Source organism: Phoenix dactylifera, chromosome 7 (genome assembly GCF_051530095.1).
Source record: "Phoenix dactylifera cultivar Ajwa chromosome 7, Ajwa_hap1_PhDact_Kaust_v1.1, whole genome shotgun sequence".
Taxonomy (NCBI): Eukaryota; Viridiplantae; Streptophyta; class Magnoliopsida; order Arecales; family Arecaceae; genus Phoenix; species Phoenix dactylifera.
The window spans coordinates 6,069,921-6,084,023 of NC_143196.1; the positions used below are offsets into that span (position 1 = coordinate 6,069,921).

Below are 14,103 nucleotides of genomic sequence, written 5' to 3' on the forward strand. Positions count from 1 at the left end.
GATTTCCGCCTCATGGGAAAGTAATCTTTCTATGTTTCTCATGGGAAAGACTTTTCCATGAAATGTAGGAATCATATTTTCATGGGAATACAACTTTTCCGTCTCTCTCATTTGAAAACTCCAACCAAACAAGAGACATCTCATTACTTTTCCATTGACCACACTTTCTACTCTTCTTTTTCTGCGAACCAAACGAGCCCATAATGTCTTTACCGTTTCTTTGAAACAAGTCTAGTGAGAGAAGCTTTCGGTATCTTTCCTATTAGCCGGCGAAAATGAGCTAACCTGTAGCATTTCCTCTGTCCTGCTAGCTTTCTATTCCCTCTTTTTAGGGGTTGACACCGTTGGCTTGACAAGAACTAGCAAGTCTTGACTTCCCCGTTCCAAAATTCTAAAAAATGATGGAACTTTTTGCTTGAGTTGTTGATGGTTTTAAATAAAAGAAATGAAACAAATACTGATACTTAAGCTAACAATGGATCAAAAGCATTAATCTATCCATTATTCAACTGATTTTTTTTTTTAAGAAACATCATGCTACCGTCTACTTGACTCGTTCAAGTTTGTCTAAGATTGTATTTCTTTTTACACAGGTAGATAAGATATTCTCGAGACTAATGCATAGTCAAGTTGCAGTCAAATGGAATGTACTAGCAGTTTGTTTGCAAGGTCTATCTCCTGGTGGAGAGACTTGCAATCAAAACAACTCTCTTGTCATAAAGTGGGGCTGTAGTGGTAGCTGGGGGAGGGCTACCTCCCATTATGTGTCCAAAATTCTCTACAAGCCTCAAATACATAAAAATAAAAGAAGATTAGGAATCATGACTAAATGACACTCCAAAATTTCAAATATCTCACTCTATTTTCATTTACCAAAACGAATCAAGATTCCATATATTAAACATGTTAAAATGATTGGGTTTGTCATAACTAGCTACGATGAACCATGAACGCTACACAATCCGCCCAAAGATACAAACTAGGAAGCTCGAGATGTCCTTGAGCTGTTTGTTTTTTTGATGGTAAAGGAGGCTAAGTAGATAGCCACGCAGCATTTATTGAGGATGAAAAAGTATTTACATAAGTAGCAAGCTCAAGTGATCAGTTACGTAAGTAGAACAATGAATACTAAATGGGAGAATATTCAGCATTAAGAACCTAAAATGTGTAGGGCCCCATAGCAATCTCATTGTTCCTTCATTCCTTTATTCCCCTAAGCCATGAGCCAATTGAAGTATTTGCCCATGATACCAGATTTCCAGTGTAATAGAAAGAACTTCGTGCCAAGCTTCTTGTCATCTTCCATTACTAGAGAACCAGAAAGGTGTGAGGAGGGTTTAAAGGTTAACCAGATGATTGGGAACATGCCTCACCTTAGTCCAAATAGCAGCGAAATCTGCAAGAGCGCTGTGTCTACAGATTAGCGACCAATCACTGAAAAGTATGTGGTGCTTCAGTGACAACTGGGGTAATGGATCTATGCCAGGAGCTGCTTTTAAGAATTAATAGTGGGTATTTCCTGCTCGCTGCGTATACATCTCCAGCTGTTAGCAAAAAGGAGGGCAAAAAATAAGCATCTGTGGTGCATTTCAAGTAGGATGGGATAACTACTATTCTCTCGCTACTATAGGTGCAAATAGGTCGGATCGGATCGGATCATAACTTCGACCCAATCCGATTTCTTATTCAGATCCTAATTTTGAATCCAAACCCAACCCAATAGAAGATTGAGTAGGGTTAGATCGGATCCATGGCTACAATTTTTGATCCAATAGATCATTCGGGTCGGGTCGGATCTATGTATAATCTAGTTCCAACCCAAAATATTTGGGCCTGGTTCGAAGCTTGTTCGGATAGATTTATGTCTCTTGCACTAGTATTGCTTAATGAAATTTTTTTGGAAGGGTAGCTGGATTCTTGGTTTTGTGCTTTGTTAGTGTTATAGCTTTCTTAGTTTTGGTTTGAAGCAGTCCGGCATGAGTTACTTTCCTGCTCATCACTACTTCCACTTCTTGAACATCCATTTGATTGACATAAATAGGCCCCCATTGTCACTCTTCACTAATTTCTGTGATGTGGAAGAGGCCAAGAATGTAAAGTCAATGCTTTGGTGTTGAAAATAAGATTACGAGTAACCAGTTCATGCTTTCTTAGGTTGAGCAAGGGCCTAAGAAAGGAACAATGTATTGAGATGGAGGGATCAGTAGGCCATGAGGACTGCACCATTGGGATTTCGGAACCGGTGACCGGGAAAGTCATGATGGACATTGGGATGGAGATTGAGAACCAGGTCTTGGAGTAGGCAGCCGCCTGGTTGGAGTTCTCCCATTCCAAATCCACCCATAAGTCTCTGGTCTTCTGCGGCCACTCATTGAAGAAGTGGCGCAGAGGCCTCTGGCCCTCCTCCTGCTCCCTCTCCACCTTCAGAGGCCTATCCAGCTTGAAATCAGCCCCTAGAACAAAGCAGTGCTGCTGCTTCTCCTCTGCGTCCCTGCCACAGTGAGAGTAAGTGCTCTGCCGCAGGGCAGAACTCCCCTATTTGGTATCTCCGAGTGAACTCATCCCTAGTTGCCTGAACTGCCATGAGCTCTCCTTCTCACTTCCTGAGGCCTGTGAAAAGAAGCAGTACTCACCCACATCCTTCATTCCATGACAATACCTGTCATTCCGAATTCGGATCGTGGGATTCGAACTTCAAAATTCTTCTAAAAATTAAATAGATCGAGTCAGATCGGATCCGAATTTAGTAAACTCAGATCCAATCCAAAAAATAAAATGGGTCCAATTTTAAAATCCGACTCAGCCCCAAATGGTCTTTACATTAACGTAGGCAGTAACAGTTCAAAAGCCCCTTACAGTCAAGGGGGAAAGGGGGATCACATACGAAGAATATGCCCAATTAGATTACAAACTGCTAATGGGATGCAGGACTTGGAGTAAGATATTTTGAAGTATCCATTTAAACTTCTGCTCCAACATTTAGCTAGATCATTTAAAATATGTAGATGAAGTCAGTCTTAGTGATCTTCAGATCTTTCATAGAAAGGCCACCTCTATCCTTAGCTAGTCAAATGAACATTCCAGTTGACATGGTGGTAACCATTCCTAGTATAACCCTTATCACGTATAAATTTTCAGAACCCAACCGGCTTTGTCAAGAATAATATCAGGGATCCAAGAGCATGTAAGCCAATGATTAGAAACAATATTCAAAATATTGTTAGCCAAAAGGTAATTCTGCCCACCCAAGATAAACTATTCGACTTCCATCCAGCAAGCTTAGCCTGTATTTATTACTGGAAATCAGCACAACTAAGCCTGCCATCAAAAATATTTGCACCTAGATGCATAGAAGGGAAAGGGCCAATCTACATGCGAGTCCTCTAGACACCATCCTTTGACCCGTGCCATATAATTTCTATAGGAGAGCTCTCTAGTGCAATGGTAAAATTGCTTCATCGTGGTCTGAATATTAAGAATTTGAAATATGAAAGCAGTTTCCCTATATACAAGAGCAAAACCGTATATCTTTAACCCTTCTCAGATCCTACAATTATTGAATGGGGTACCTTTTATATAACATCTTATTTGGGTGGGTTGTCTATCTAGTATGGTTGTACTAGATCTAATCGTAGACCAGTGGATCCAAAGCTCCTACAGGTCTCCCTTTGGACCGTGTCCAATCCATGATTGTATATCTAGATCAGATCAGCTCATTTCAAGATATGTCCTAGCCTCACCAGCACGTAAGAGGAAGATTAAAGAACTTTCATATTTTGGCCTTTTCCTGTTATTTTAAGTCGAACCATCCTCGATCATTTCGCCGTATTCATTGTCTGCCATCACAGAGGAAAATTAAAAACTTTTCATCTTTGTTACCAAACGAAAAAAAAAAAAGAAAAAAAGAATGAGAGCTTTCATCCTTTGGCCTTTTTCTGCCATTAAGTCAACCATCCTCTACTATTTTGCCGTATTCGTTGCCTACGATCACAGAGGCTTCCTGGAGACAAGAGGCAAAGCTCCTTCCGTAGCTCTCCCAAACTGATAAGAGGATTGATCCAGCCGAGAGAGAAGATGGCCTCTACTAGTAGAAGAAGGAATCGCCCTGCAACCAAATTAACGGAGGATGTTGTGGCCGAGATCCTCTATCGACTGCCTGCGAAATCCTTCTTCCGATTCCAATGCGTCTCCAAGTCATGGCTCGCCCTCACCTCTGACCCTTTCTATCAGAGCAAGCTCCCATGCACTGTGTCCGGTCTCTTCTACAACGTGAGACCTGCACTCCCCGACCGGTCGCCATTTCTCTTCAAGAGGTCGACCAGCGCATACATCAAACTATCAACCGTTTGCACGCTTGAACCTACGCTCAGCTTCTTGGCACCTCCTGAAAATATTCGGATCGTGGACTGTTCCAATGGTTTGATTCTCTGCAGCACATGGAATCCACGTTCACTTCTCTCTACATACTTTGTCTGCAACCCTGCCACTAAGAAATGGGCTGCTCTCCCTGAACGTTTTGGAAGACTTCGAAAACTAGTGCTGGCTTTCGATCCCCGACGCTCGCCTCACTACCATGTCATTCACTTCAAGAAAAGTCGGGGATCAACCGAGCTTGAAACTTATTCATCCAAGACGGGGAAGTGGGGCGAGTGCCAACCACTGTGGGACAACGATTCCGTTCGAATTCTCCGCTCACCGGGGGTCTACCATGAAGGAATTATTTACAAGTTAGCTTATACTCACAACCTTCTCATGGCAGTTTATCTTGAGAGAGAGGTTCATCGGAGGATCGAGCTACCAAGTTCCACGGACCACGGACACATGAGGTTTTCCCTTCAGAACCGATGTATTGGGCTCTCTGGGGGTTACCTGCATTATGCCCATAAAGGTAAAACTGAACTGCAAATTTGGGTTCTCAAGGATTTAGATAATAACCAATGGATTTTGAAGCATCGTGCTGATATCAAAACCATAGTTGAGATGAATCAAGGTGAGATGGCTCTGCATCAGTTATCCCCGTTTTCCATTGGCTACTTTGATATATCGGCATTCCATCCGGATGGAAATATTGTCTATCTACAAGTTCTTCGTAAACTCTTCGCCTACAACTGGAACAATGCTCGCTTGGAAGAGGTTTGTGCCTTCGGTCATGGCCGCCTTCTAGGTCTTTTTGTCTATACGCCTTGCTTTTCGGATTGCTTCAGAAATGATGGTATTTAATGCATTGGTGATGATGGATATTATGCTTTCTGTTTGCTAGGATTTGCAATAAGGGTTGCAAGATATCATAATTAATGTATTGTATTTTTCTACTATTTATGTTTTTTCAGTTGTCTGCAGTGTGAAGAACTTTCTGGTTTGTATGATTTGAACTTATCTAGTTTTCTTGTTTTAATTATTGACATATTCCAGAGTTATGAGTTCTAAAACACGTAGTTGCTGCTCCATTTTCGAATTCAACATGCTTGTGTTATTATTATCCTTCATATTTGTTAAACATTTACAGTAAGATGCTGCTTTTCATATTATTTCATGCTTCAATATATTATCAGGGTCAGTCATGCTTCTATATATTAAGCTTTTTACACTATCACGATTTGCCCCACTCATCTAATCGCATTTGCCTTTGATTTTGATTTAGAAGGATGGATTTATTTACCCTTTCACTGAATATTTTGCAATTAGAGAAGGAAAAAGATATTATTTATGGGTTGTTTGGAATCCTACAAGTGGAGCCATATGCAGCTCAAGTTGCAAGTGCAAGCCAATTCACTTGTTTGGATGCCTATAACTCAAATTGCATAATAAGTTGAGTTACTCGTTGGGTTGCAACTCCAAGTTATCTTGTAGTAAGTCGATTTGCAATCAAAATAGCTACGAAACAAGTTAGAGCCACTTGAGTTGGTATCTTATTAAAAAAAAAATCTTCTCCTCCTCTTCATATCTCCTCCCTAGCCTTGCTCCTGAGTTCCTTCTCGCCACTGCCTTCAATGCCACCGCGAGCTTTTGCTACCTTCGAGAGGCTACCATTGCCTCCTTCTCCTCAAACTTCATTGCAACATGTCTCTCCACCTCCTCCTTTCTTTCCCTTCCCTCCTCTACCTTCGGGAGGGCCACAACCACCTCAGATCTCCACCGTGTCGCTCTTCTCTTCCTCCTCCTCTACTACCTCCTACTCCCTCCGCCCCTCTCTTTCACCTTCTCTGATCTCCTCAATGCCTACACTGCCTTCCACACTTAGGCCTCGTCACTTGCGGCTTCGATACTAACTTCATATAGAACACTATTATCTCCATGTATATCGAGTGCTCCAACTTGGCATCCGTTCACAAGCTGCTCAATGAAAAGTTTGTCAGAAATATATCTTTTCCCAAACTCTCCTCCAAGCATAAGAAGTGAGCATCCTTATAAGTCAACTATATTATAGCTTAAGTTGCAATACGACTTAACTTGTAGTATAACTTCAACTACAGAGCTCCAAAGAGGCCCCTAGAGTGACAATTTTGGAAGGAAAGAGGGAAGAGTCGAGCCCCTGCCATATTCCTCTCTTTCACTTCCTTTAACCTCTTCGGATGAACGCCCACTCCCCTCACCTTCCATAAGGCCACATGTCATGTTCAACATTAAAGTAGCCTACTAAAATTTGTTCTAAAATGGGTTTGAACCCTGGCCATGTGTATGGCTCCAAAAAACACCGACCACCCAACCAAAATTTTAAGCATCGAAATACATTAAATTAAAGGGTTTTTACAAATTATTTCTTAAAATCTTGTTTATTTGCCTAGTAATCATTGTCCTTTTCATATTTATATAAAATCCTTATAAAGTTCTCCATTTATACAAATCAGTTCTTCCGCTAATCTTCATTGACCAAACCTAGTTAAGAGTTTAGAAGGACAAAAATGCTCTTACCTTAACCATGAATGGTTCTTAAACTTGGTCTCTTCTTTCTCACTTCATCTTCTTCCATACTTTGCCCTCTTCTCACTCAAGACGGGGCTATTTTGGGGACCATCAGTGTAGGGGCATAGGTTAAAGGGATCGGTTAAATGTGAGAATCGGAAATGATTATAAGTAGAATATTTTGTTATCATCTAGTTAATACAAGGGATGCATAAATAGAATGTTCCACTATCATCTATTATTTACTCATCCAATGGTTTCCGTGCGTGAGACCATGAGGGTGTATGATGGGATGATGACTTTGTAGGCTTTCCTCGTCATCATTCACAACAAAGAGTAATGTAAAGACCTGTGCGAGTGTGTATTTAGTCCCACATCAGTTATTCACTGGATAGATCTTGGGTACTTATACAAGATCAAAGAATTCAAATAATACCTTTTGGCTAGCCATTTTGGGTAAGATCCTACATTGTTACAAATGGTATTAGAGCGGACCTAGCCCATAACCTATATGGACTAGGGGACACTGCGACACGGATCCATTGGGATTGACCACGAGCTGATCTTGGTATTTGTGATTAGATTTGAATGGATTTGAATTCTTAGCCTAACGAGGACGTCAGGGCTTGAACGGAAAGAGTATGGGAGGACCCGTGCGGGCGTGTGTTTAGTCCCACATCGGTTATTCGCTGGATAAATCTTGGGTACTTTTACAGGATCAAGGAATCCAAATAATACCTTCCGGCTAGCCATTTTGGGTGAGATACTCGGTTGTTACATTTAATGAGGTAGATATTTGTACAATGTCCTAGTTACGCTTTTTTCTCTTTTTTGTGGTTTAGAGTCCTGTTGTAAAAACTCGGATTTTTGGGCTTGTGGGCCGGCCCAGAGTAACTGGCCCAGCCCCCAACCCAATTTCTGTGGGCTTGTGGGCCTGCCCGAAGAGGCCAAGCGCAGCCTAACCGTGCACAGTGGCGCGATTCAGGCGGAAGAGTCTTCTTCTCTCCTCCGATTCTGATAGGGTCGGAGACCTCCCGAGAACAATCCAAGTTTGACTTGAACTCTAGAATCTCGGGTATTTAATTCCCCTCCCCCTCCTTGGATTTTCTCCACTAGAATGGTCGAGAATAGCCACTGATTCGAAGCCCTCTTTCTGAGCTTTCTTCCTCGATTCCTCGTCGAAAAGAGCCGACGGAGGCTTTGCCAGATCGAGGTAAGAATCCTTAATCCTCTTCTCCTTCTCCGTTGTCTTGGCTTTTGTTCACATTGAATTAAGCTAGCAAATCACCGGAATACCTTCCAAACCAGGGGTTCCCTGTTTCGGCATCCTTCTTCTGAGTTTCGCTGCCACCGACTACCGGATTCGTTCGAATTTCGCCGTCGTCCAGGACTCCTGAGAACGTGTGGCTGCTAGTTAGGGAGTTAACCATGGTTCAAGTCGAGTTGCCATGGATCATACCCTATCTTTTTTGAGATCTTCTTCTCTTCTTCCTTGTGCTGGCTGGCCACTATCACCGGCGAGGCAGCGGACGATGGGCCGCTAGTAGAGTTAAGAAACAGCTCACGATGTAAATCCAGCAATTCAAACCAATAAATAAATAAATATATATATGTGTGTGTGTGCGCGCGCGCGCGTGCTGATTCAAGTACAGGGACTTTTTTCTCTATTGAAGACTAGCTAACACAATGATTTTGACAAAGATTTGTGTAGGTCAAATCCAACCCATATTTGATTCAGCTCCAAAACTTGAACACAGGTCTAATCAATAACAATCCTACATCAGATTAGGTTTAATTTGTTTTGAAAATTAGGTCGAGAATAATGCAAAAATAACACCAGGAAGAGCATCTTGCAAAAATAACCCCATCAAATGCAGTGTCAGCAAGAGGGTTTTTTTTTTTTCTTGCGTCCAAATGTTGAAATGGGTAGTTGGAAAGTAGTCACGGTGGGGTGCATCCATTAGTCTACGCTTTGGCCTGTGCTATAATAGCAAAGATTTATAAATTTGTATAGGAAAGATTTGCTGCCATTGAAAGAAAGCTGGATCTGGGCGAGTTCGGTGGATTACAAATCACAAGCTCCACAGCCCGTAGAATATCGACACCCCCTGCCAATGGTCCACCCTATTCCTTACCATGTGCATCGTAATTGCAAGGATTTGTGGATACAGACACAAGTCAAGCGGACTCAACCCCTCGGATTAGTTGAACATGAAACTCTTTGATTAGTTAAATATGTTCTTCAGATTTATTTCGCTTCAAGAATTTTAGTTCTTGTGAATATCTCTGAATGATGTGGTGCCGTATAGTGATCCAAAAATAGCCAGTTAACTATCGTACATCTCATGATTACATTTGAAAGTTCTAATAGAGAATGCTGCCCACATCAGCTACCGTGGCATGTGTGGATTAACAGAATATTTTGTGAAGCCTTGAGAAGATTCTAGGAGATCAATTTATGCAACATCCTCCGAGTCAGAAACACACTAAAACAGACCTGCTTGGTAATGAGCCGGAGAGGTGGAAGCAATCAGGTCGGACAAGATACGCAGAGGGGAGTTGATGGCCCCTGCCCTCCGTGATATGATATAAATTGGATCAAACTGAGTTCAGATGTTTCCCACAACCAGTAGAGAACAATTTGAGCTCGTTACCATATATATTGAATTTCAAAAAGGATGCAGAATTCATCAAGCTGCCTTCTTACAATTTATCAGAACTAGAAACACAAGCCTGCCCGAAAACATTTCAGGTGATTTCACTGCTTTTGCAGCTTGTCTCGCATACCAACAATCAGGCCAAAAATAAAGTCATCAAAAGAGGCGTAGAAGATGATGGTGAGTGACCATCCACAAGTTTACCCAAAAAAACAGGGCCATCCACACATTGAGTTGCACACCTCCACCAGCAAAAAGAATAAAGCAGGGTAGAGAGTGCCCATACAAAAGCATTAGCTTCAATCCTTGATCTGACCTTGGTTTTCCACTTTCCCAGCTGTAATGGGTGATTAGATATCTGAGTAGAAAACTAACCCTTCAATAACTGCTTGCAACAACCATGGTCGACGCCACAGAGCAAATCAAGCAGGGAAGAATTTGGCAAACCCATTGTCTGCTGCATTCATGTTTTATTTACTGTCATATTAGCATACCCAAACACAGGTTTGCAAACCAATAGCATGCATTCATGTTTTATTTACTGTCATACTAGCATACCCAAACACAGGTTTGCAAACCAATAGCATGCTTCTACGCAAGAAAATCAATTGTTCATAGATAGCACAACCAACAAATCGATGACAAAATTGACATCACAAGAAAAATCAAATAAAAAACTTAGAGAAGCAGTCAGAATTGATTAAGCATATTTCATTATAGTGCTCCAAATAAATTAGTTTGGTCACCAATCAACTCAAACAGAAAATGCAGAAAGCAACTATTACCTATCAGAACTACCACAAGTCCATACCATCCACTCTATCAATGGCTGGCATTTATCTTCTCAAAAAAGAACCATTTCTAAAAAAGCAAAACTAGAGCCACATTCTCTTAGGCCCCAACAACTTCTGGTTCACCTTCCATGGGGACATCATCTGCAGGCCTCTCAATCTTAACACCCACATCCTCCTTGTAGTCTCCATGAACCTGCAAACACCAATAGTCAAAAGAATTAGACAACAATGTAAGCTTTCTACTCAAGCTCCAAATAAAATGGCATTCTACAATTGCAGTGGCACAGACAGAGACTGCATAGAGAGAACGATAATGAGTACCTCCATGAGCTTCCCCAGATCAAATTTTGGGGCCTTCAGTATCTTGACCTTCCGAATGAACACATTCTGAAGCGGGTAAATGCTCGTTGTAGCTTTCTCGATCTCCTTCCCAATGACTTCAGGTATAAATTTCTGTACAAGGTCTTTGAGATCACATGACGTGGCTTGGTTGACCATAATCTCTCTCATCTTGCGGCGTATCTGAATATAATACAAAAAATGAACTATTACACTTCTTTTTGGGTAAACTTATTACTACTTCATAAAGATAATGATTCACATATAACTAGGGTTGAAGCCCAAAATGTTATTTACCTGCCGGATCTGGCTAGTTTGAGCATAGCAAGTGCGCTTGACCTGATTTGGACGTCTCTTGGTAAAGCCAATACAGAACATCCGCAATGTGTAACTATCAGTGGTCTTCACATCAACATGAGCCTCAATAAGAGTCTGCCACTTCCGCACTAACGACCTAAGCTTGTCAGTCGTAAAATTCATGCCCTGGAAGGGATAATTATAAGGAGATGAATAACAAAAAATATTGCAGTTATGAAGCTACCACCCAAGTAACGCACATACCCAGAAGTTTGTGAGGACATTTTTCCCTTGAACATCCTCTGCACGAAGCCGGATCTTTCTGTAAGCCTGGTCCTCATCATTCTGAAGGTCCGCTAAAGAAACTTCGAACACTCTGTGCTTCAGACCCTCAGATGCAATCTGGATAATGAGGGGACAAAACAGTTTAAACATGACCAACTACCAGAGAATAACAAACCAGGCATGTACATGGCAATGGAAGAGACCTGTCACAGGTGTGAGTATCTAGATGATTGATTCCTTAGGGAATCATAAGAACAAAATTACCCTAGATGTGTATCACAAAAATAACATTTATACACAAGACTGATGTGTGCAGTGATGCACAGATCATCTCAGATCATCTCAGATATGGTATTTAAGAAATCACAGCCTGCTATAAATGACAGGATGTCAATAATTACAGTACTTATTTTTCTAATCCAATAGGAATCTGTCTCTGAAGTTGCTAATTGGCTACATCAAATGAGATTCAAACCAAGCCTGAGCATAACAAGACAAATCAAAGTGTGTTGAAATCTCTCAGAGTAAATATATATATGCATAGACAAACAGACAGAAATACAAATTATACACCAACCAAGAACACCATTTTTAAAGAAAAAAAAATCTCCCACAACCAGCCCAAACCCTCTGCATGCCCAAAGTGCACAAGCACACCCCTAGAAGATCAGAATGGCCTGTCCAAGCCCCTTATCTCATATTACTACACAAACAAATCATACAGCTTCGCACACTGTTCTCATCAGGCACAACCACATCTCATGCGAGATTGCATCTTGACATGGGAACTAGACTCATGGTAAACATAAGTAACTTGAACTAGTACAGGTGAACAAGCAGTGAAGAAAGGATCTCTAGAAAATTGGGGATGCAAAAGCTCATACAAAAGCTTCAACCACTAAGCTAAACTTGTTATAAGAGGAAAAAAAATCTCACCTATTTGGCAAATGGTTTATTAATTAATTCTTTTAGAAGTGCCATTCTAATGTCATAGATTTCAAAAAACAGAGCTACAAGTGTACCGATATTTTAATTAAGCTCAGTCACCATAAAATCTGCAAGCATGAATGTCAAGAAACAGATTGGCAGAGTGAGCATGAAAGCAACATCCAAGGTAACCATCCATACACAAAAAGTGGATCATCCAAATTAAAATTTGCACGATCACAACAACCCATATAATTACTCTTGCTCACAGGGTCATTCATCTGCAAACCCCTGTTCCACTAGCATGTCTAATTGCCTGTACTTGAATTTGCATGAGTGCGAGCCTGCTGATGTCTTGCAAGCAAAAAAGCAACCTGATTAGAGCCTATGTGAGAACAAAGTAGTCCCACGGTTCTACCATGTTCGCTTAATCAACATTATATCCCGCCAAAAATGCAACCCATAACATCTTCCGAAAAAAAATATCAAAAAGATACCTACCAAGTATGGAAACGAAGTAACCATCTGGAATTAATTCACCCGCCAAACGAAGTACAGAGCTTTCATGAAATTATAAATAAACTTAAAGGAAAAAAAAGAAAAACAGATAGGCAAATTCAAATGCAAACAAAAAGAACCTACAGAAGAAACAAGATCTGAATGCTCAAACATCCTATCAAACAATTTGTGCAAAAGATCGATGCCAAGGACTCACGGCTCAAGTTATAAATCTTTAGACTGAATCCAAATATCCTCATTTCACAATCTCACACCGTTCTTTGTTCTCTTTCAACCAAAGACTAACTTTATAATTAGGTAAACGCTAGCAAAAAAAAAAAATTTAGACATCTTCAAGACTCAACACAACAAAAACAATACACACAGAAGTAGCGGAAGAATATTCTATGAACAACACTAAAAAATATCAATCAAGCACGAAAATAATAATGACTAACCTTGGTACCCTGGGTCCTTGAGACTAGGGTTTTCCCGATGTTCCTCACGTTGAAGACTGAGGGCGCCTTGATGTCGTACCAGTCCTTCTTCGAGAAGGGATCAACACTGCAATAGATTAATCAAATCATAATTGAGCGATAAAAAGAGGAAAAATAGGAAAGGAGTTGATATTAACGTACGCCTTCTTCTTGCCCCCCTTCTTTCCCTTCGAGATCCTCTTGTTCTTGCTGAAAGGATCGGAAACGGATATAAAGAGATGAGAGATTGAAACACAAAGCGAAGAAAAATAGAGGAAAAACGGAGGTAAGGATCGCATCCTCACCCGACCGCCATGTCTGCGGTTGCTGCCGCTGCTCCTCCTCCACGATAGGGTTTTCGGCGCCACGCAACGAGAAGGGCGAAACTCCTTGCCCTAGAACCCCCTCTTATAGCCGCTAGTAGGGCTGCACGGGTCGGATCGGACTCCCCCAGACCTTACCCGGTTTCATATTCGGGTGGGGCTTTTGGACCCGCCCCAACCCCTGAGCTGATCAGGTCAGATGGGGTCGGATCAACCAAACAAACTAAAAAAAAAGACAAAAAAAAAAAAAAAAAAATCATGTGGATCATCCAAATCGGGTCGGGATCGTATGATCCAAATATAACCTAAAATATTTGGATCCACGTTGGACCAATTTAGCCGGATTTGCCATTCCAATCAAATTTTTAGTTGTTCTTTTTAAAAAAATTTTGCATAAATATCTTTCTAAAAAATTTAAATTTATATAAATATCTTTTTAAAATTTATATTTATTTTTATCCTCATAAAATAATATTTTTACACAAATGCCTCTAGTATAATGGTTCTTCTAACACTATTAATAAAAATTATATTTATTTAAAATAAAAGAGAATTTTGTAATTACTTTTTTTGTCTCCATCGTGATCGTCTTATAAATATTTTT

At 40.7% G+C, this 14,103-nt stretch overlaps 2 protein-coding genes across 2 annotated transcripts; one reads left to right on the forward strand and one right to left on the reverse strand.

Annotated features, from left to right (window-relative positions):
• Positions 1-3,571: 3,571 nt before the first annotated feature.
• Positions 3,572-5,332, forward strand: LOC120107256 (F-box protein At5g07610-like). Its single transcript, XM_039120466.3, has one exon. The coding sequence runs from the start codon at positions 4,075-4,077 to the stop codon at positions 5,218-5,220; it is 1,146 nt and encodes a 381-aa protein (XP_038976394.3). The 5' UTR covers positions 3,572-4,074; the 3' UTR covers positions 5,221-5,332.
• Positions 5,333-10,256: 4,924 nt separating this feature from the next.
• LOC120105057 (small ribosomal subunit protein eS1) lies at positions 10,257-13,629 on the reverse strand. Its single transcript, XM_039117121.3, has 7 exons — positions 13,482-13,629; positions 13,339-13,386; positions 13,159-13,264; positions 11,255-11,392; positions 10,991-11,176; positions 10,676-10,876; positions 10,257-10,547 (listed from the first exon to the last, which is right to left on the reverse strand). Exons 1-7 carry the CDS (start codon positions 13,490-13,492, stop codon positions 10,452-10,454), a joined length of 786 nt encoding a protein of 261 aa, XP_038973049.3. The 5' UTR covers positions 13,493-13,629; the 3' UTR covers positions 10,257-10,451.
• Positions 13,630-14,103: the final 474 nt, after the last annotated feature.